This window comes from Homarus americanus, unplaced genomic scaffold, assembly GCF_018991925.1.
Source record: "Homarus americanus isolate GMGI-L3 unplaced genomic scaffold, GMGI_Hamer_2.0 scaffold40248, whole genome shotgun sequence".
In the NCBI taxonomy this organism is placed as follows: domain Eukaryota; kingdom Metazoa; phylum Arthropoda; class Malacostraca; order Decapoda; family Nephropidae; genus Homarus; species Homarus americanus.
The window spans coordinates 5435324-5456346 of NW_024712526.1; the positions used below are offsets into that span (position 1 = coordinate 5435324).

At 34.5% G+C, this 21023-nt stretch overlaps 1 protein-coding gene across 1 annotated transcript in view; it reads left to right on the top strand.

Annotated features, from left to right (window-relative positions):
- The window catches only part of LOC121861220 (sestrin-3-like), a 31611-nt gene extending 12660 nt beyond the window's left edge, over positions 1-18951 (top strand). The window contains exons 4-10 of the mRNA XM_042358860.1: positions 834-1016; positions 1264-1405; positions 3750-3876; positions 5575-5716; positions 6067-6309; positions 8713-8874; positions 12400-18951. Of these exons, the coding sequence (XP_042214794.1) occupies positions 834-1016; positions 1264-1405; positions 3750-3876; positions 5575-5716; positions 6067-6309; positions 8713-8874; positions 12400-12486 (1086 nt within the window). The 3' untranslated portion in view covers positions 12487-18951. The remainder of the gene's footprint in view (positions 1-833; positions 1017-1263; positions 1406-3749; positions 3877-5574; positions 5717-6066; positions 6310-8712; positions 8875-12399) is intronic.
- The last annotated feature ends 2072 nt before the right edge of the window (positions 18952-21023 follow it).

Sequence of the window (21023 nt, forward strand, 5' to 3'; positions counted from 1 at the left end):
GTAAAGTTCAAAATAATGTAGCAAAGAACAGGCTAACTGCCTGAATGGCCAGTAAGCTTTTAAGTGGTGAAATGACAAAATTAATTTTAAATTAAATACTCCTGCAGTTACATCTGCCCAGGTGTATGCAATCTTGGTTTTAATTTGGTAAGTGTCCATGTGTCTGTGTTCATTTAATCATGTTTCTGTGTTCATTTCATTAGTGTTCTGTATTGATTTCATTAATCCTCTGGTATTCCTGGCCATGGTTGGAAATCTCACCCCTTGTGGTCTTTCATACAACAGTAACAGTTTTTCCATTCAAGTCGACATTTGGTAGAGCGATCCAGACCCAAATTGCACCCTTAGAGACACTTCTGCCAACCCAAGAGGCTAGTGGGAGGAACTTAGATGGTTGATAGGGCCGGTCCACTGTACCCACATTTCTGCTTTTGTGAAGGGTGCTCTCAGTGTGAGATATGGCTGAGCGGGAGGGGTCACGCCAGCACGGGAGCTCTTAGCAATGCAATTTGGGTCAAAAAACCATGATGGGGTTAATTTTTGTGTAATTCCTCTATTGTACAGTATTTAATTAAGTGAAGTTTAAGTTAGGTTATTGTATCTGAAAATATATCCCATTAATGTATTTCCAAATTATAACACAAGGTTTATGGGAAAACATGTTCTATCTATGATGTTCATATTTATATTATGTATTCTTGGAACACATACCCAGATATAAACCGACAACTTCCTGTATAAAGATCATTTTATGATGACCTAATCTTTGATATGATTTATTAGTATCATGAAAAACTTTTTAACATGTACAAATGATTAATGCTCTTCTATAGGCTGTGTGTCGCCATGAAGTTGGGTGGTTGATGCAAGCACTGCTCACAGACTTTCGTAATTCTGGAGGAGATATTCGTTGGATTGCTGGATTACATCATGCCCCACCTAAAATTTTTGCACTGGTCCCTATTAATAACCTATTAGCACATCGTCCTTGGCTTCTTATGCCACAACATATTCAGGTTAGTACCACTGGTTGTACAGAAGTAGTGTAGCTAGTTACATGTACAGTATAATATTACTGTAGTACCCTAGTATTACTGTAGTACAGTATGTCAGTGTATGTACAGCAGTGTTGAGAATTGTTCATAAATATTTTAAATATATGATTTTGGTTAGATAAAAGAGACCCTTTGATGAGAAAATAGGAAGGGAATTACATTTATATATTACTTAAAGCAAATACATTGTGGTCTATTATCACTGCAGGAATTAACAAAAGGTGAAGAAAGCTGGTCTCTTGGTGAACTCTGCCAGGCTCTCTGTATCATGACCCACTTCCATGCCCTGGCTACCTTTCTACATGGCTGTGGACTCTCTAACCCTCCCAGATCTTCAAAGAAAGATGAAGGTAAAAAGTAATGCAGTAAGGCTGCACTTTATTGGATTTATTTGGGTTAAGATTTGGTTGTTAAATCCAAACCTCCAATAAACCAAGCATACATTAGTCAGCCCTTGGTACAAGAACATCACATCATTCAAATGTTCATCACTACTGACAACACTTGTGACCAGTAAAGTGGTTTATTGCTTAAGTGTGGCCATAATCCAGTGGAGGTGGTAGAATTTATGTTAGAAATATAAATTATCTCACCCTCTATGGGGGCAACATTCCTAGAAAACATTGTAGATGGTGATTCAGATTGCATGTGGGAAAAATGGACTTTGTTCATGGCTGCCAAGATAACACCCAAATTTATTCTATAACTTACTTGACACCAAACAAAACTTGAAATAAAGTGAGATATTGTAGCCAAAGGTTCTTAGTTGAAAAGAATTAACATAATATACAATTGCACCTCTAGATATTTCATACTGAAGTGTGATTATACTACAGAACTATACAGTACTGTACAGTACACTGTGCAGGTACAAAATGAACTTGTATAAAGCAGCGTACCCTGTAATTGGAGAAGACGATTAGTCCCCCAGATTCATTGCAATGTAAAAGTGCACATGAAGTTTGTTAACCTACAAGGTTTTCATACACAAGCATAGAACAATGTAAAGTCTTCTGAATGTAAAATGTATTATTCATCACAATTTTTTAAATAAATATTTATTTAAAGAAAATTTTTAATGCATTGTAGATGAATTGATTAACTTCAGGATCATAAAAAAAATCCATTATTTACAATATTATTATTAATATTTGCATAAATACTTTTGAACATTAGCAACACAGTGAGTTGAGTGACTACACCCAGACCATGAGGGGTGTGACTGCCTCCTCAGCCTTCTTTTCCCTGAGTGTGTTAAGTGATGACTACAATATTAATAACACAGTTGATAGCCATATTGTATATACTGTATGTACCTGTAGTATGAAGAATGAAAATAGGCAAATTGATTTATAGAGGTTAGAAAGGGAAAAGGATCTGAGTGTGGTACATGATAACAAATTGTTTCTTGAGGAACTTATTCACAATGAAACACACAATATGAACCACAAACCACTTGATATACTTGATGCAGCTAACTTTTCTCCAGCATTGGGTTAGAAACCTCCTGCGGTAGCTGTGGATACTGATGGTTACTTAAAAGTGGATACCATAACAAACTGGTAGAATAGATATTAAAGATTTAAAGAAGTTTGGTGAGGCTGAGTGCTTGTGTTACAGAATCTGGTAGAGTAAAACCTTACTGTACCCACTGCACTTAGGATACTCTTAACAGAAAAATAAAGATAAAAGGAGATCACATAGTGGTTATTTATCTAAGGTAATTACAGTGACCCCTCGTTTAACGAACACCTCGGTTAACGTAATTTCGATTAACGAACTGCCTTCCATAAGGATCTTCAATTTGGTTAACGAAAAAAAATTTGGTTAACGAAGTTCTTACGAACCGACCTCAACATGTTTTCGCTTGCACTGACCGGGCAACTAGCTTTAGTATCAGTCCGCCAATACATTAATCAGTTCTAGGGCTTAAATTCCTTACTATTTTAGTAAATATCAAGAAGTTTATACTATTCAATAATTTTAAAAGTTTAATATTCAATTTTTTAGTCATTTTAACAATTATTGAACATAGTTGAAGGTAAAGTGACTAGTTTAATGCTCGGCATCCAGCCTCTTAACACAGCAAACAGGAGTTAGTCTCTCTCTGTTTTCACTGGAGGTAACATCTTGCTTGTGACTCTCTTCAACTAAACGCTTTTTTTCTGTGTTTCCAAGCAAATTATTGGTCATTTTGAAATATATTTTACATATTGACAATATATAATGCAGTGCAGTGTTGATTTAAAAAAAATAATCTTGAATTACACCAAGAGAGCTAAAATTTTATGGGTGAAATGGCGCCATGGGGTGACTTCTCTTCCACCCCAATGCCTTCTCTTCTGCCTTCTCCTCCACCCCCATTCTAAATCCCATCATCATCATCATCATCATCATCCAGGAGCCTTCTACATACACACCTCAAAGTAAGTGAACTTTTCTACCATTTTTGTTGAATTTAGGAAATTTTTGGTGAGCTGGAACCAATTACCCAAAAACCCATTGAAACAATGGTTTCGGTTAACGAACTTTTCGGTTAACGAACGACCTTCTGGAACGGATTGAGTTCGTTAACGGAGGGGTCACTGTATAATATATGTACGTGTATATGCCAGCCAGAAACTGTTCCATTGTTATTTTTTTCTTAAATAGCTACTTGTAATTAATTATTTTATTGTGCATTTATCTCTTTAGGACAAGTGGTTGAAAGAGAAGACTGCAGCAATGGTAAACCTACCACAACAGCTTTGCAAAGCAGACAGGGTTGTCCAGAACCTCCCCATGGTACCAACTCCAATGTAAACTGCAAATTGATCTCCAGGTAAGATATATTTCAGTGCTGTATGTTACTCACACTTAATTCTGTATGTACTGTACCTGAGTTACGGGGTTATGTATTTTACTTGTTCTGCCATTTGAATATTAACTCGGAAATTATGCATAAAAAAATCACAGATGCATGACTTTTATATAGAGATAATGACCGTTATATGATGGGGTTAGGGACCTCAATAAAGCCTTCACTAGATGATCGATCATATACAGGTTGACAACCCTTTATCCGAAATTCCGAAAACCGAAAGTTTTTTGTGGGGCTTTTTTTTTTTTTTTTACAGGGATTATTAGCCCAGCCAGGCACAGATCACTGACCCACATCGGGGCCTGGGGGGCAAAAATGTAATAGTAATAATAATTATAATAATAATAATTATTCATAGTAAATAAATTTTTTAATAATTATACACCAAAATAAAATAATAATGATTACAATAATAATAATAATAATAATAATAATAATAATAATAATAATAATAATAATAAAATATAATAATAAAATTAATAATAATAATAATAACAATAATACTGTAATAATAATACAGTAAAGAAATACAAGAATGAATAAAAGATCAAAAGTGAGAAACACAACCTAGACCTATGAATTATTATTATCATTATTATAATTTTTATTATATTTTAGACCCCCAGGCCCCAATGTGGGTCAGTGATCTATGCCCGGGTGGGCTAACACACACACAAAAAAAAAAAAAAAAAAAAAAAAAAAAAAAAAAAAAAAAAAAAAAAAAAAAAAAAAAAAAAATAACCATTCTGAAAACCGTAAAATTCCGAAAACCGAAATGCCTCTGGCCCCAAGGATTTCGGATAAAGGATTGTCAACCTGTATTGATATTAACATCTTGTGGGAAAAAATGGGTTCCATTCCTGAGCCCCCCTGAAGAGCCCAGACAAGTGTTATATCCTGCTGCTGTAAAGATTAAACAATGTCTATATAACTCAAATCGTTTGTAAATAGATCTAAAACTGATAAATTTATCCAAATGAGGACAAAAACAATGAATTTATACGAAATTAAGGTTTATTTTCATTTACCTTACATGATATGTATGTGTACAGTAGTAAGTTGTGAATCTCCAGTTGTCACTACAAGTAATTTTTTGGGAGACAAACATAATTTTCTAATTTTTTTAACTTTGTTAAATGGACACAATCTTTCATATAGAATGTAAGAATAAAAATAAAATAAATTATTATAATAAGGTCAAAAACATAGAGAATAAAAAAAATTGCGTCCCCGTGAGTTAGTCAGCGTTGTAAAAGTACCGGACTTGTTACTGAAGTAAAAGTATTGTTACTTTGGCAAAATGTTATTCAAGTAGAAGTAAAAGTTATATATATATATATATATATATATATATATATATATATATATATATATATATATATATATATATATATATATATATATATATATATATATATATATATATATATATATATATATATATATATATATATATATATATATATATTCTTTTATTTTTTACAGATTCTAATATCCCACGTAAATTTGCGTTTGTTTCCATTCAGTACCAGAAGATAGGGTTACAGGTACTGGCCCCACATCTCTAGAATAGGAGGGAGTTGCACCAAACCTGCCCCCAAGATCATGCAAGACATGCAGTATGTTTACATAAATAATATGGTATAATTTAAATTTCAGATCACAAACTAAAAAGGGTAAAGCAGGAGACAGTACCAGACATGGAATACGAGCATATGCTCACCTTACAGTAAATCCAACCTTAACCTATGAAGACTTTAATGGCAATGATGAATCCCGCATCCCATCTTTTTCTGTCCATGTAAGTATACAGTATCGAAACCTATTGTTGAATTTAAAATTCTGTAATCAGCAAATTTGGAAACTACCTGTAGGCTCTGGTGCTTTTAGAATGGATTTTTTTTCTCGACAGTTGCTGCATATTGTGCTGTATATATCAACTCTTTATCTAATGGAATATTCTGTTATCCAGCACAGCCTTGGTCCTTAGGTTACTGGAGCTCTCTATCTCAACCATCACTGGGCTGGGTTTTGAAATTTGCCTAAGGATGAGAGTTAATGGGATTCTTATTAAGCACATTATAGTTCCCGGGTAGATTGTTAATGTTGAAAATTTAGATTTTGAAATTAAAGTACTGTTATTTGTTACAGGAGTACAATTGGCAAGATCATGGATATGCAATGTGCTCACGGCTTTTAGGAGAGGTTGGTGCCTTCCTAGATGAACGCTTCACATCAGCCCTCTCATCAACCCATTTAAGTCCTCAAAAACAGCCTCCCAAGAAAGGAAATGTAAATCAAGAAACTATTCCAGTGTCAGGTCAGACTCAGTGTGACAAAACACATGCGAAGACCTTGCCACTCCCAACAAAAGCTCTGTGGAATTATGTCCAGGTAATGAATGCATAAGAATTAATTACTTAGAGTACAGCACAGTATATGAAATATAACATTTTCTAGCAGATTCCAAATTGCAGCCAAGGACCAGCTCCAACAATTTTCCATTGGAAGAAGCAATATATAGATGGGCATCTAAAATAACTTTTTAATACACATATATATATATATATATATATATATATATATATATATATATATATATATATATATATATATATATATATATATATATATATATATATATATATATATATATATATATATATATATATATATATATATATATATATATATATATATATATATATATATATATATATATATATATATATATATACATACATACATACATACATACATACATACATACATACATACATACATACATACATATATATATATATATATATATATATATATATATATATATATATATATATATATATATATATATATATATCAAAAGGATTGTGTATAGAAGATATGGGATACCATGTACCGTACTGAAGGCATCATTCTGTTGAATCATAACTTGTGTCGGTCATTAATAGTAATAAGTGTTAAGCCTTATCTGTCACATCAGAGTGTGACTAATCATTGGCTAGGAGCACTTCACTTGTGTTAAAATATAAAACTTTATTAGCTCTTTAACATTGATTTCTGTGGTAAGGCTCAAGGGGCTTGTGAGTGAGCCCACACATCTAAGGAACCCACTACACTCAGCACAAAGTGGTGAGTGAGCTGCACCATTTCAAGATGCAATGCTTCTCCCTTTAGGGTAGTAAGTGCAGGAATTTATTCAGAATGCTGTATATTGAGAACTCCATCAACTGTTGTACTTAGCTTACTAGCCTCATTGCTCACTTTACTGGTCACCATGACTTCCTCACTCATCATCTCCACTAAGTGGACATTACACTTGCTTTCAGATTCTCTTATTTATTTCTCATTATTTCAAATTATTTTTCTTCATAAAATTTTCCATTCTACAAACTTCCCCATAGTTTTGTTCAATCTTAACTTCATACTATGTAATTAGTGTCTAACATGCCCTTAGAGCATTATGTTTTGGAGTGTTGCAGGGCTGTGCTACATAGTTGTGTACCATTTATTGAGGTAACATCTCTGTGTCTATGTGAGAGGGTGCATGTCCATGTGTGTGAGGTATTTTAGGACTGATTATGAAATACAGGTAGCAATAAGAGCGAGACAGTGGTGATAGACAAAACAGCAAGCTACGACAAAATTAACTGGTGAATGTTGGTTAAATTTAGTTTCATATATTATTTAAGTTAACAGTGTCTTCATTTTCTAAAAAAAAAAAAAAAAGCCATAATAACATCTGCAGAGCCATTTCTATTACCCAAGGAAGGTCTCCTGTACCATTATAGGGTAAAAATTGACACTCGGGAATACATCTCAAAATGCACCATGTTATAATGACATTTTATAACAGATTAATCACTTCATGGACACTCCTTAGAAATGTATCTTGTCCTTTATAAGAGATATGGCTGAAGATGTATCATAACTTTTATAAGAGGTCTAGCTGTAGTTGTATCATGTCCTTTATAAGAGGTCTAGCTGTAGTTGCATCATGTCCTTTATAAGAAGTCTGGCTGTAGGTGTATCATGTATAATGGTTGTACATTGATCCCAAAAAAATATTATTGAATTTTTTATTTTATTTTTTTTAATGGGTACTGTACAGCAGGGGTTCTCAAACTTTTTTCCACCAAGGACCCCTTATATACCATGGCACATACAAATATTGTCAATAATCAAAGAAACCATAATCCACAGCATTTGTTCATTTCAACCCAAATCCAAAATATCCTGCGAATTGGAATCGTCAAATCTCTCACAAACGTTAAACGCACTATTTCTCAAAAACTTTCCACGGACCCCAGTTTGAGAATCACTGCTGTACAGGACAAAAATATATCAGAATTTTAAACCAGTCTTGAGGAACTTGGCACTAAGGTTGGGAGCTGGTCAAGGAAGAATTTATTTAGACAGGAAATATTTCTCAAAAGTTGGTCAAAATTCTAAGCTGGCTGTAAAAGAGGTGAATCATTTCCATCTCACTTACCGTACCAGTGCTTTACTCCCCATTGTGCACCTTAATGGAGACCTAGATGGATCCCTCTCTCTACATCATTCAGATCTGAAGCACTTTTGGTTGAGATGCAAGATGCAGAGTAGTGGTTTGTGCTCTGAGGATGATATGGTAATTTTTAGATTGTTTTATCATTGTACAATATATATATATATATATATATATATATATATATATATATATATATATATATATATATATATATATATATATATATATATATATATATATATATATATATATATATATATATATATATATTAATTCTTCTCCAACAGTGGTTGTTAGGTATACACCATGATGACTGTGATTATGCTGACCTGAATAAACATTTGGATCCTCAAGTTAAGGCATTTGTTAAGGCAGCTTGTTGTTATCCAGAGAGCCTTGCTGATGTTCACTCAAGTCCTTCATCCACAAACAGTGTCCAAGCTCACATGGTAAGTAAATTGTAGGAATTTCTTCCAATTAAATATTTTGTACATATCTCCTTCCTCTCTCTATCTTTCTCTATATTTTCTCTCTACTGTTGAAAGTTGTTTTTGGCTTAGTGTATATTCATAATTATGTGAACAAGGTCAAGCTACAGTACTTGAGGAGTCGAGTGCGATAAGGTACCAAGCGGCAAAAATCACAATCAAGAAAAACACTCTTAAAGTTTGGAAAAATTCAAAATGATGTAACTTTTGAACCAATGAAGATATTGGGTTCATTCAAGTGGTAGTGTGTAGAGCTCTTAAGCCTGGTTTTGTAGATACTAAGTCATATTAATTTAAAAAATTACATTGTTTTTGATGGGTAATGTTTGCAGTTTCATTAATATCCATTGTTGAGATATAATTTTCATTACATGCAAGCAGTAATGTATTAAGACCACACCAGAAAGTCAAAGGCCATTGGACTGTTTGCATAAAAGCAAACAATACAAGGTATTACCAAAATTATAATAAAAAATGCAGTTACTTAAGACTCGTCACTCTGACAGGCCGGAACATGACACGCCACATGTCACCAACCCTCACTCCCACACCTTTTCACCCTCCCCTCTCTGTTTTGTGTAGTTTTCTCTCAATGGCCCTCACTCTCTCTCCTTTTTGCCAGTTGGAAAAAAAAAAGGGTTCAAGTGTTATTACACAGCATTCCTATGACATTTTTGTAGAAACATGGACTCCCATTGGCTAATAAACTGTAAAATAATGAGTCGCTATGAGCAAAAGAGGCTACGATTGGGGGCCATGGGCACTTGTCCCTCTGCCCTCAGTCCGCCTGGAGGCGCAGATCATGTGCTGTAGAGACTCTTTTACCTATATTCACTCATATGGCTCTCAGCCTTATAAATATTGTGTTACCAGGACAGTTTGTTATTCTGCATATAGAGGAAAGGTTGGGGAGTACAGTTAATACTATAACTCAGTTTTGGTGGGGTGGCGCTTCGTATCTTGTAGCACTCGGCACCTCACTTTTAATATACAGCTCCTCCCCGACTTACGACGGGGTTAGGGACCCAAATCCAGGTTGTAAGCCGAAAATGCTTAAATAATACATAGAAAATCTAAAATGGGTGTCTCTTTTTATTCTCAGCACCAAAAACTCTCACTTTTCAGCTTGCCAACTATTTTAAAGTGAACTACAAACGAAAATTTTGTCTGTGTACTGACGTTGGGACTCGAAAATACGTAATTTGACAAAATTTTGGTATGACTGAGGCAGGTCGTAAGTGCGGGTGGTCGTAAGTCGAGTAGGTCGTAAGTTGGGGAGGAGCTGTACAGTAAATCATTGTTTTCATGGAGAAATGTACAGGGGGGGGGGGCCTCCAAGTTTGTGGATTTTAATTTCGTGGTCCTCTATTATTTGCGGATGACACCCTGGATGTACCCAAGAATGTCTGTGGATAGTTTTAAAGTTGCCGGCATTTTCGCGGCTGGGACAGGGAGCAATTCGTTCTGGAGACAGTAATTTCCTTTACCTGTACAGTAAAGCCTCGAATAATGATGTTACTGTGTCTTCCAATATTGCAGTGTAAAGTGAATCGTTTTATTGCGAATCCTTAATTACCATTAAAATAAAGCAATACAATGAGATGCATTCCCAAGTATGACCTTTTCATATCTTTTGTGTGGCTTTTTACCCTCCTTTCCCCCCAAAACAATACAATTAATGAAAAGTGCAAACTATATTCTTTAAATAATGTTTCTGAATGCACCTTGTACAATATAAATGAATAATAATATGGTCACACAAGAGGAGATGGGACCCCATTGTTTTCGTTTGTGTTTACAGCCGGGAGTCCGGGATGATAGTTCTACACGAGAAAATGAAGAAAACAAGACCCTGGTTGTAACTGTAGTAAATTTAATGTAAAAAAAATTAATATATATGTTTTAAGTAATGTTATTTATGTTAATAAATGGAACAATCAAAATAACTAACCACTAATGGCAAAGAAAAAAAAAGAGATGGATTGGGAACGCCAACATATACGTGCGCATTTAAGGATACCGCGTCATTTATCTTAAGAATATGTACAAAAGATTCATTATTGTTTATGACTGAATATGTATTTGATTGAATTAATGTTTTATATGATAAATGAACAATACAATTCATTAATACGTAGAATATTGAAACACACAAAAGGATAAGAGACAACATTGCTGTCAGTGTTTGCCACCCAATGTATATGTGTGCACTGAAGGAAACATAGTCATTTATCTTAAAAATATGTCCAAAAGATTCACAATTGTTTGTTACTGAATGTGTATTTGATTGAATTAATATTTATATATGTGAAATGAACAATGCAATTCATTAATAATATGTAGAATATTAAAACACACATGAGGAGACAAGACGTCATTGTTTTCGTGAGTGACGATGGTTCTACACAAGAAACTAAAGAAAATAAGACCCTGGTTGTAGCTGTACTGAACTTATTTAAACAAATTGAATACCTGTATGTTTGTTTTAAGTAATGCTATTTAATGTTAATAAATTGACCACTAGGTAAAGAAATAAGGCGAGACGATTAGGAACGCCAACGTATGAACAGTAAGTGCGTACATGTGAAAACATATTACTGTATACAGGTATACCCCAAAAACCGACGCCCCTAATAACCCCTGCTTCACATAATCGATGATTAAATATAGGGGAAATACCCCACAAGTATAGTTGATGCCCTGGAGATCTGAGGATCTGGAGAGGAGAAGCAGAGCTGTTTTGAATTTGGCGGCTGGTGGCATGGTGGGAATTCTTGCCACGAGAAAGCTCTGCGCACTGCCTCTGTGCTCTTGTTTATACTTACCATGTGTCACTGACTTATTGTTTTTGTTTTTTTATTATTATTTCCGACTTGGTGTGTTATGCAATTATGCCTAAACGCTTGATGTGATGTGACAAAGTGTAATAAGAGTGGTGATGGACGAGTAAAGAGTGTTTGAGACTTGAACTTGTTACCCTAGACTGTCTCTACCATCCTCAACACATGTAAATAACAGTTTCAATTTGTGCTTTACATTCCTTAGTTCAGACTTATTGTGCTTGCTTTATATGTCTGCTTTATTTCCTTCCTTGAGAGTGTGCACAACAGATATATATCAAGGGTAGATGGGGTTTTTGGAGGGTGGCCAGCCCCCAACTCCTTGAGTTTGTTATGTTCTTATGGGATTTATTGCTTCAATAACTGTTGATTCACTAACTAACGACTCTTCACAGTCCCTATATATGTTAGTTTTGGGGTACACCTGCACCTGTATTATTTATAGTATGCACTTATAATGTCCAATAACTAAAATGGCTAGAGTCCCTTAATTTGGGACTAAATGAGCAAAAGATCACTAAATTAATGCTCTACCACTACCCATGCTACCGTGTAAATTTTCTGTTTAAGCTTTAACTATAAGTACTGGTTGTAGAAATTTTTATTATTATTATTATTATTATTTTATTTTTTTTATTTTTTCCAGATTGAGACCAGTGTAGTAGTTATGGAAGCTCGTCTTCAGTCTGAACTTCTCTACGCCCTCCGAGCCGTCATGCTACATCAGTGTTGATGTGTCAGCACTGATGTGATATTACAAATCCTTAAGAGAATAATATATGGTATCTTTGTTCTGACTAGTTCTTGTTGCCATTGAAATTAGTTAAGTAACGTGTCATGGATTTTATATCTGTGAATTTTTGTGCTACCCTTGAATCTCTTCATGTTGAGTATTTTTAATGTAATGGATAGTTGTTAAGGGCGGACAGAGAAGCTGTAATAATATTCTTGGCTTTATGTGGAGGAAGGAATTAATTATGTAGTAAATACATGAGCCCAAAACATTAATTTTTCTTGTGTTCTTTAACGTGAATCATTTTCAAAAGTAACAGTTATTTTAACTCCGGTTTTAAAGTGAAAACTTATTGAAACAAATACAGTATATACAGTAAGAACAAATTATTTCTGTAAAAAATGGAAACATTGTTAGTCTTACTTTAATCTTTTGAAAACTATTCAGCTTAAATGGCATTAGAAAATATTTTAACGCTGATCTCATGGTAAAGATTTGTTAGGCACCCGGTAATATTTAACTTTTATCTGTTAGTCTATAATGTAATTGAGTTCTTGGTTCAGACCAACTAGTCATATGATTATTTTTTCTCCTTTTGAGGTAATCTGAGCAGTTAATTATAATTTTATATGAAACTTAGCCTTTACTTTGCGAGTTCTATATTTCAAGACAACTATTTGTACAACTTTGATAGTTTGTTTACATATATTACAAAGAGGAAGCTTTTAAAGGGGAAACAAAAGTTACTCTTTCATTAAATAATATTAAAAAAAATTTTTTTAATAAGGTTTACAAATTTTTTTGTACCTGATTTTCAGGTCATTTTATAGTTGTTGTCTTTCAGTTCTAAAACATTGTGTGATCCAAGCTTACGGTAAGTACATCCAAGGAACACAGACATTATGTAAAGAATGCAAATGTAGATATATATACCTTTATCTCTATATAAAGCCTTTTTATATAGCCACATAAAAACATCTTCCATGAAAGAAATTTTCCAACATTTGTACCTTTTACTGTCTCCAGTTTACTCACACATATGAATATTCTTACCACCTGTTTAACTGTAAGACTGAAGAATCGAAGATTGCTTTAAAATTCAGTAGTTGAATACCAATAGTAACTGAGCAGAATTAGTTAGTAAAGTACAGTATTACAGGAAGAGAACAATTCTGATGTTTATTCTTCCTCGTCTACTTAGCTTTCTGCGTACATGCAGAATAATGTTGTGTGAAGGTTTTCTGTGTTACTGGGAGACCATGCCCATATTGTGATATATATATTACTATACATATTTAATAAGAATGGAATATTTTACTCCTCCGAGGAATATGCCTTCTCTATATTAAATTTTCACATTTTACATTATCATTCCACAATGAACAGTAGAATACAGGACAGTATAGAATAAGACTATAAGATAAGGCAATACTTTAAAGGATTCACTCAGGAATTATCTTAAAAATGTACAAAATACTGATAAAAAAATATAAATCTTAATCCCAGACCTGAAATATGCTTACCGGGTAATTATCTTTTTAAAGAAATTAGTTTCCTTCAGAGGAGCATGTGAAATCTATTAGGAGTTCTTATATACTGTATACAGTATATTGTATCCAAATGGAATAAGGGAGGTTATACAGTATATTGGCTGAATCTGCACTGTAATGTCAGGAATTAACTAAATATTTTGTAATTACTGTTTGCATTAATGATTAAGACCATTATTTACAGTAAAATTATCTTGCATACTGTAGTAAAAAAAAGCAAGAAATGTTTGACATTTTTACTGTCAGGTATTCCACAAATTGGATGGTCTTGACAGAGAGAGCTGATGAAGAGACATTGAGGATTTGAATGCAATTTCGTGGGTAGAAAACAGAATCACAAATATTATATAAATATCGGTATAAAATACTGTGAAGCAACGGGGTTAAACCAGTTTTGGAGACTTGTTGTGGTAAGGGAGTATCATTGCTGAACACATCTTTTACTGCAGCGAGAATGAATTAAGAGAATATGTGTATTGTATATGCTTTAGTTGCTTTTGTATCTGGCCACCATGCATTCTTGTACTAACACTCTTGGGTTTGGGTAGGAGTTCTCCTGTGAGACACTTGGGGTCTGGCCTGTTACTCTACTCACCTCACTCCACTTGACTGAGCCACACAAGAGATAATTGTGCATAATGAGTCATAGCAAGGTTGCTATTTGAGATGAAAAGGTGGGATTTGTTGGATTAATATTGTAAATAATTTATCTACAAGCACTTTTGTAAAGGTGATCACGATAAAATAATTATTTTTATACGTGAGGGCGAGTAGAACACAACATTTTTGTTTACGCTTAATATAAATGTTTATACATCACTTTATACCTTTGTTTTTTCATGTGATTGCAATGTGAATCTTATTCCATTATAAAGTATACATATTTATGAATAAATAGTTTTACAGGAAAAGTTGTGAAAAAATTAATATTAATTAATATTTTGCTTGGGAAAGGCATCAGGAGGCACTACACTTTCACTATATGGTGCAATCTCTTTGCAATTTTTACACCCCCCCCCGTCTTGTTAGCAACACGAGGCATGGTTCAAAACTCTCACAACACTGTTATAAATAAATTAAATCATTGTGATGCACGAGAAAACAGCACAAGACGCAACAAAATGCATGGGAAATGTAAGTCAACCTAATATCCTGGGTCCTTTAAACACAACTGGGAGACTGGTGTAGTGACCTTGGAATGCAGTCTACATAGTTGCCAAATGTACGTCTTGCGTCTCTAGCATTCATACGCAAAAAAATTATTTTATTTTAATTTTATTTTTACTTCATACGCAAATTTGCGTATGCACACTATAAACCCACATATCTGGATAATAGAGAATGTTCTCTTAATGGACTAAATTTTCCCTTAATTTAGCATTTCTGGTTTTAATTGTGCAGTCATTAATGTCGTCATCATCAACATCATTAAACCCAAATTTGGGACCCACTGGGCTCCATGTCCTTGTAAGATCCAGTATCAAGGTAAAAGGATATTGAACCTAAATCTCAATTTGCCAATAAGTTTGGGGACCAGTAGGACATACGTAAGTTATAACTTTAATGGAAAATGAAGGTTGAGCTCAAAACTAAGGATGACAATAAGTTGAGACACAGTACAGGGCCAAATCTTCATGTTTCTCTGAACACACGGTCTTATTAGCTCACAGCCCAACGAGCCCCATAGCTTATTAAGACTCAATAAAGTGAAAAATAAAGTTTTAGTCCAATGTTCCATAAAGTTTTGGGTCCATCAAGCCCCATTTCCTAATAAAAGTTAGTGCAATATTAATGTAAAATACTATAATGATTGGGCTAAACTTTAATCGGTGTGTACTAAAAATTTGATGCCTCCATGCCTTGACCTTTAGCTGCTATATACCAGCAGGCTACCAAGATTTTGGTGTAAATTTTTTAAATTGTGTGTCAAGTAATGCCTCTAGGTAGTCCAACACCATCCCTAGACTCCTAGCATCTCTGTACAATACACACACAGTTGTCAGGGAGGAAGTACATTCATCTATGTCTCTTAGTGACCCACAATCATTCATTTCACCATGGCTGAATCATACTAGATAAATTATTTACTTTTTTGTTTCCCATTAGCCTGCATGCTTATCTTTATTTTGTGAGATGAAAATACTCTATATTTTATTTAAGAACTTTCATTTCCTGTGAAAATGGTGCTTATAGTGCGCAACAAATTTGTCACAAGCCCCAGGTGGAGGGTTAAGACCTATATGTTATGGCAAATGAAAATTTACCCTAAATCTTATGTCATTAAATATCACTTTTATTAGGACTTGGGGTCATTTAAATCCTATCAGCTAATAGGCACCTTACTTGGTGGCACATTCATGTACTGTGCAGTAAAAACTCACTTTTTTTTTCCCAGATATGTATGTTTCCATAAAAGAATTGTATAATTGGACAAACTCAAATTCATTATATACTGGGAAATCACATGTCTAACTCATCTAACATCATTTATATGCTAAAATGCAAACTTTAACATTATATAGGTTTACGAGTTGATGTATTAATTATTTACAAGTATTTCTCTGACAAGGCTGGTAAATGTATAATACATTCCACCAACAACCCCACACTTCCCACTGCTCCTTATACAGTACGTATAGTGACCTTTCATTCCCCTCATATAGTCAATTAATGTAATATTGTGGTACAATAACAGCTTTAGTGCAGTGTACATTATTTGATGTAGATTAGGCTGTAATTAATGATGTGAGATATTGGTGCCTCTCACCATGGGAGTGCTATGTGAATATGGCACGGAAACTGTCTTGGTCCACAGAGACGAGTGTAAATGCAATGATAAAAATAGCCATGTGTTTGATTTTTGCCTTGATGTGAATCACGTCACATCAAGTCCAGGTTAACAATGGTTACTGTGCATATTAGATATTATCAAGATCAATTAGATCCTATTGTGGAAAGTTTTTAAAACATAGAAGTCTCTCTCTTGTGGTGGCCCTCATGAATCTGCTTATCGTTGACTTCTGGTAAGTGAAGAACATATATATGTGTGTGTGGTTGCAAGTGCTGTATGTAACTTATTTATTATATTTCCAAAATCTTTATAATTTTAACATTACCACTATAAAATGCACTTCTTAAAAAGGTTTTCATTAGTCTCTTGTAATTTGTCAAACATATTTTCAAACATAAAAAATTTTAATACTTGTACCCATCAAAAAATGTGTTCTTGACAGTATTGTTACAGGGTGATTATTTTATGTATGTCTAGGCGATCCTTTTTAGCACCTTAAATTGCAAAACATTCATCTACATATTTACACAACCTCATTCAGTCTGTTTACAGGAATATCTTGGTGATTTCTATGTAGAAGGCTGCATTATTATGTATATGGATCACTGTACAGTACTTGGATAAAATCCTCTTCATAGAGCTTCTATAAGGAAGGCTAAGTACAGTATAATGTACATGTTTATACTTGTACGTGCTTTGTAGGTGACAAATATATAGTCATGGTAAGGAGGCAATATATATTTACTTATAAAATGTCTTAGTGTGACAATACTGTATATTTACAAGGAAAACCTCTCATGGTGGTGATATATTTATACAGCCAACCTGTATGTGATAAAGTGTATGTTAAGATAACTTGCTTAATGCTTACATTTTCCTTACTTCTAAGCACCATTTCAGCCGGCTAAGTCCTCCATTTTCAGTTCTGTACAAATAGAATTATATACAATGGTAAAGCAAACCTCTTGCTTTTTATTTAAATTTATTGGAGTCTAGCTGATATTAATTAGTTTTATGATTTTGTTTTTAAATTTTTTAGGCACTGTTATACCCCTGAGATCTTTGGAGTAATATTTGATGAATAATGGAAGAAAATGTAAAAAAATTGGTTAAATTAAAATATTTAACTTGTGGGCATTTTGATACAAATACAGTACAGTTTACAGTAGTATATGTATTTAAATAGGTGTCTTAAGGTTACTGTACTTTACAAATGAGGCAATGTTTTCTTTGACTGCTGATGTCTGAGAGAATAAGCTAAAAGCCAAATGGATAACTTTTAGTTTGTTACTATTTTTTATTAAATAACATGAATATTAAAAAGTATTGTTTCAGTCTCTTCTGTGGTGGTTCTATAGTACAGTACAATATTAATATTTTGTTATACGGTACATGATTTCTTGAAGTCCGCAACCAAAAATCAATGTGATGAGTAAATACTGCCAATGTATAATTATAGAAGAGGTACAATTCATGTAAGTATGGTCTTAAGTCAGTGTATCATTGTGTTCATAGTACAGTACAGTGCATTATAGTACAGTACAGTACATGCCTTTTAAATGTAAAACAGGGTTCATAAGCTTTACCTGTTTGTGAACAATAATTCCTCCCAACAGAGAATACTGTTAAAAAAAATAATTAAATCTTTGTTTGATTAGTGTCTGCAGTATTAAATATAAAGATGGAAGTTTCAGAGTTAATGTATATTTAGCAGCAGTGTGTTGTGGGCAAGAGTAAGAACATTATTAGTACAGGGTAATGCCATGCAAGTTTAAATGTTGTTAATTTAGTGATAAAAATTGAAAAGAATCTGAAAAGGAAATGTAAGAGATATACCGAGTGTGACTGAAGTATGCTGTGCTCCAGAGGAAATGACACAAAGGTACAAGGTAGCTGATGATTGATGATGCCCACAAATTTTTGAATTTATACCATGTGCAGTAGTAATTGCTTAAAGTGTAAAATGCTAAGATATTAAATGAGGTTTAATAGATACTAGTGAGAGTCTTGTACACAATATGTTCTCTTATTCAAGTGCTGTCATGTATAACAAGTACTGTCTTATGTAACAAACCCACACAATGTAAGTCATTTAAAAGGCAATAAGAATACTGGTTTACTTTTCCTCTCCCACTTTCATTTCTTTGAACCTAAATAGATACCAAGTTCTGTAAATTAGCTGCTTTGAAATTAATGGACATTAAAGATCTGACTCATTACAGAGGGGAGCAAACACCCAAACCACTGGACCTCATCATAACTAACGAGGAGGGTGTGGTGGCCAAGCTGGAACACCTAACCCCCGTTGGCACCAGTCACCACATAATGTAGTTCTTTAGATTTACCCGTAACTGTTACTTGGTTCACGACAAAACCAGGCCAAGGTTTAAATTTTGCAAGGGTAATTACTATGGAATAAGGGAGGAGATCAGGGGTATCCACTGACCTGACTCACCAAGATTTAAGAACACAGACACTATGCTGAATATCATGGCCAGTAAAGTGAATTATTTGATCAATAAATATATACCCAAGACTAAACCCAGTGTCTCCATGAATACAAGAAGACCGCTGTACATGAACCTTGTGGCGGTCAACAAAGTTTAGAAGAAAAACAAATACGAGACGTGTGGAAGGAACAATGATGAGCAGGACAGGAGGATGTATACCAGATCCAGGAACCAAGCGAGCGAGGTCAACTCAAACCCAAAGGTGTTTTACCGCTACTCAAGGTTGAAATTAAAAATGCAAGTAGGTGTGTCGGGCCTGAGGCTTGTTGATGGTAATTATGCAGATTCTAACCAGGACAAGGCGGAGGTGTTGAACAGTTTCTTTTCCTCGGTGTTCACAAAAAAGGATGTGAAAAATCTTCCTGCGTTTGAGGACAGACGGTTTAACACAGTGCTGATCCACATTGTGTTCTCAGAAGAGGGTATAAGAAATAAACTGTCAAGCTAAAGGTTCATAAGAGTCCCGGCCCTGACATGGTGCATCCCAGAGTGCTAAGAGAGTTATGCAAAGAGATAGCTGAGCCCCTGAAAATCCTGTTCTGTAAATGCTTGGATGAGCAAAAGGTCTCCAGTGACTGGAAAATGGCTTATGTGAGTCTTATATTCAAGAAGGACGACCGTCCACGAATAATTATGGATCAATGAGCCTGACCAGCACAGTGTGTAAAGTACTTGAGAGCATTATAAGAGATGCCATGATGGTACATCTACTATGAAACAACCTTGTAAAGGATTGCCAACACTTTTATGCCAGGATGCTCCTGCTTAACACAATTACTCAATGTACTAGAAGTTTGGATCCAAATTTTGGAACAGGGTGGCAATATTGACAATATATACTACCTAGATTTTGCCAAGGCTTTCTACAGCGTACCCCATGGAAGACTGAGAATTAAACTGGAAAGGTACGGGATCGGGGAAGTGTCCTAGTGCGGATCAGAGACTTCCTGCATGAATGCAAGCAGAGTGTGTGGTGATTAATGGTACAAAACCGTCATGTGTACCCATGACAAGCAGGGTACCACAGAGCACTATATTGGGCCTGTTATTTATTTGTTTGTTTCCTAAATGACATGCCAGAAGCTATACACTCCTCCATATAAATGTTTGTGGATGATGCCAAGTTATTCAGGGAAATTAAGAACCAAACAGACTATGTAGAGTTGCAGAAAGATCTCTGTGAGCTTCAAAAGTGGCCAAAGAGAGATCTGTTAAGATTCAATGTCACAAAGTATAAGAGGATACACCTGGGTCATACCAACGGTAAGGAGGCCTATCATATGTCCCAACGGGACAAAGAAACTGCATTAATAGAGACCAAATGCTAAAAGGACCTGGGTGTGTATGTTGACAATAAACTGAAGTTCTCGGACCATTGTGAGAAGAAGCTGGATCAAGCAACTACTGTAAAAGAAGGTCGTTCAGATATCTAGATGGTCCGTCCCTCGTAACGATCTTCAAGAGTGAAGTGCTTCCCCGTCTGGAACTCTCCGAGATATGCTAGAGACTCAGTGTTGATTGAAAATGGCCAAAGGAGGGTCACCAGACTGGTGCCTGTACTTCGAACCTCAGTTATCCAGAGATATTAAAGCGCCTGCAACTACCTAGCTTATACTACAGACCAGCAAGGGATGACCAAATTGAGGTGTAAAAACTCAGTCGAGAGTCCTTACTTGGAGCTGGCAG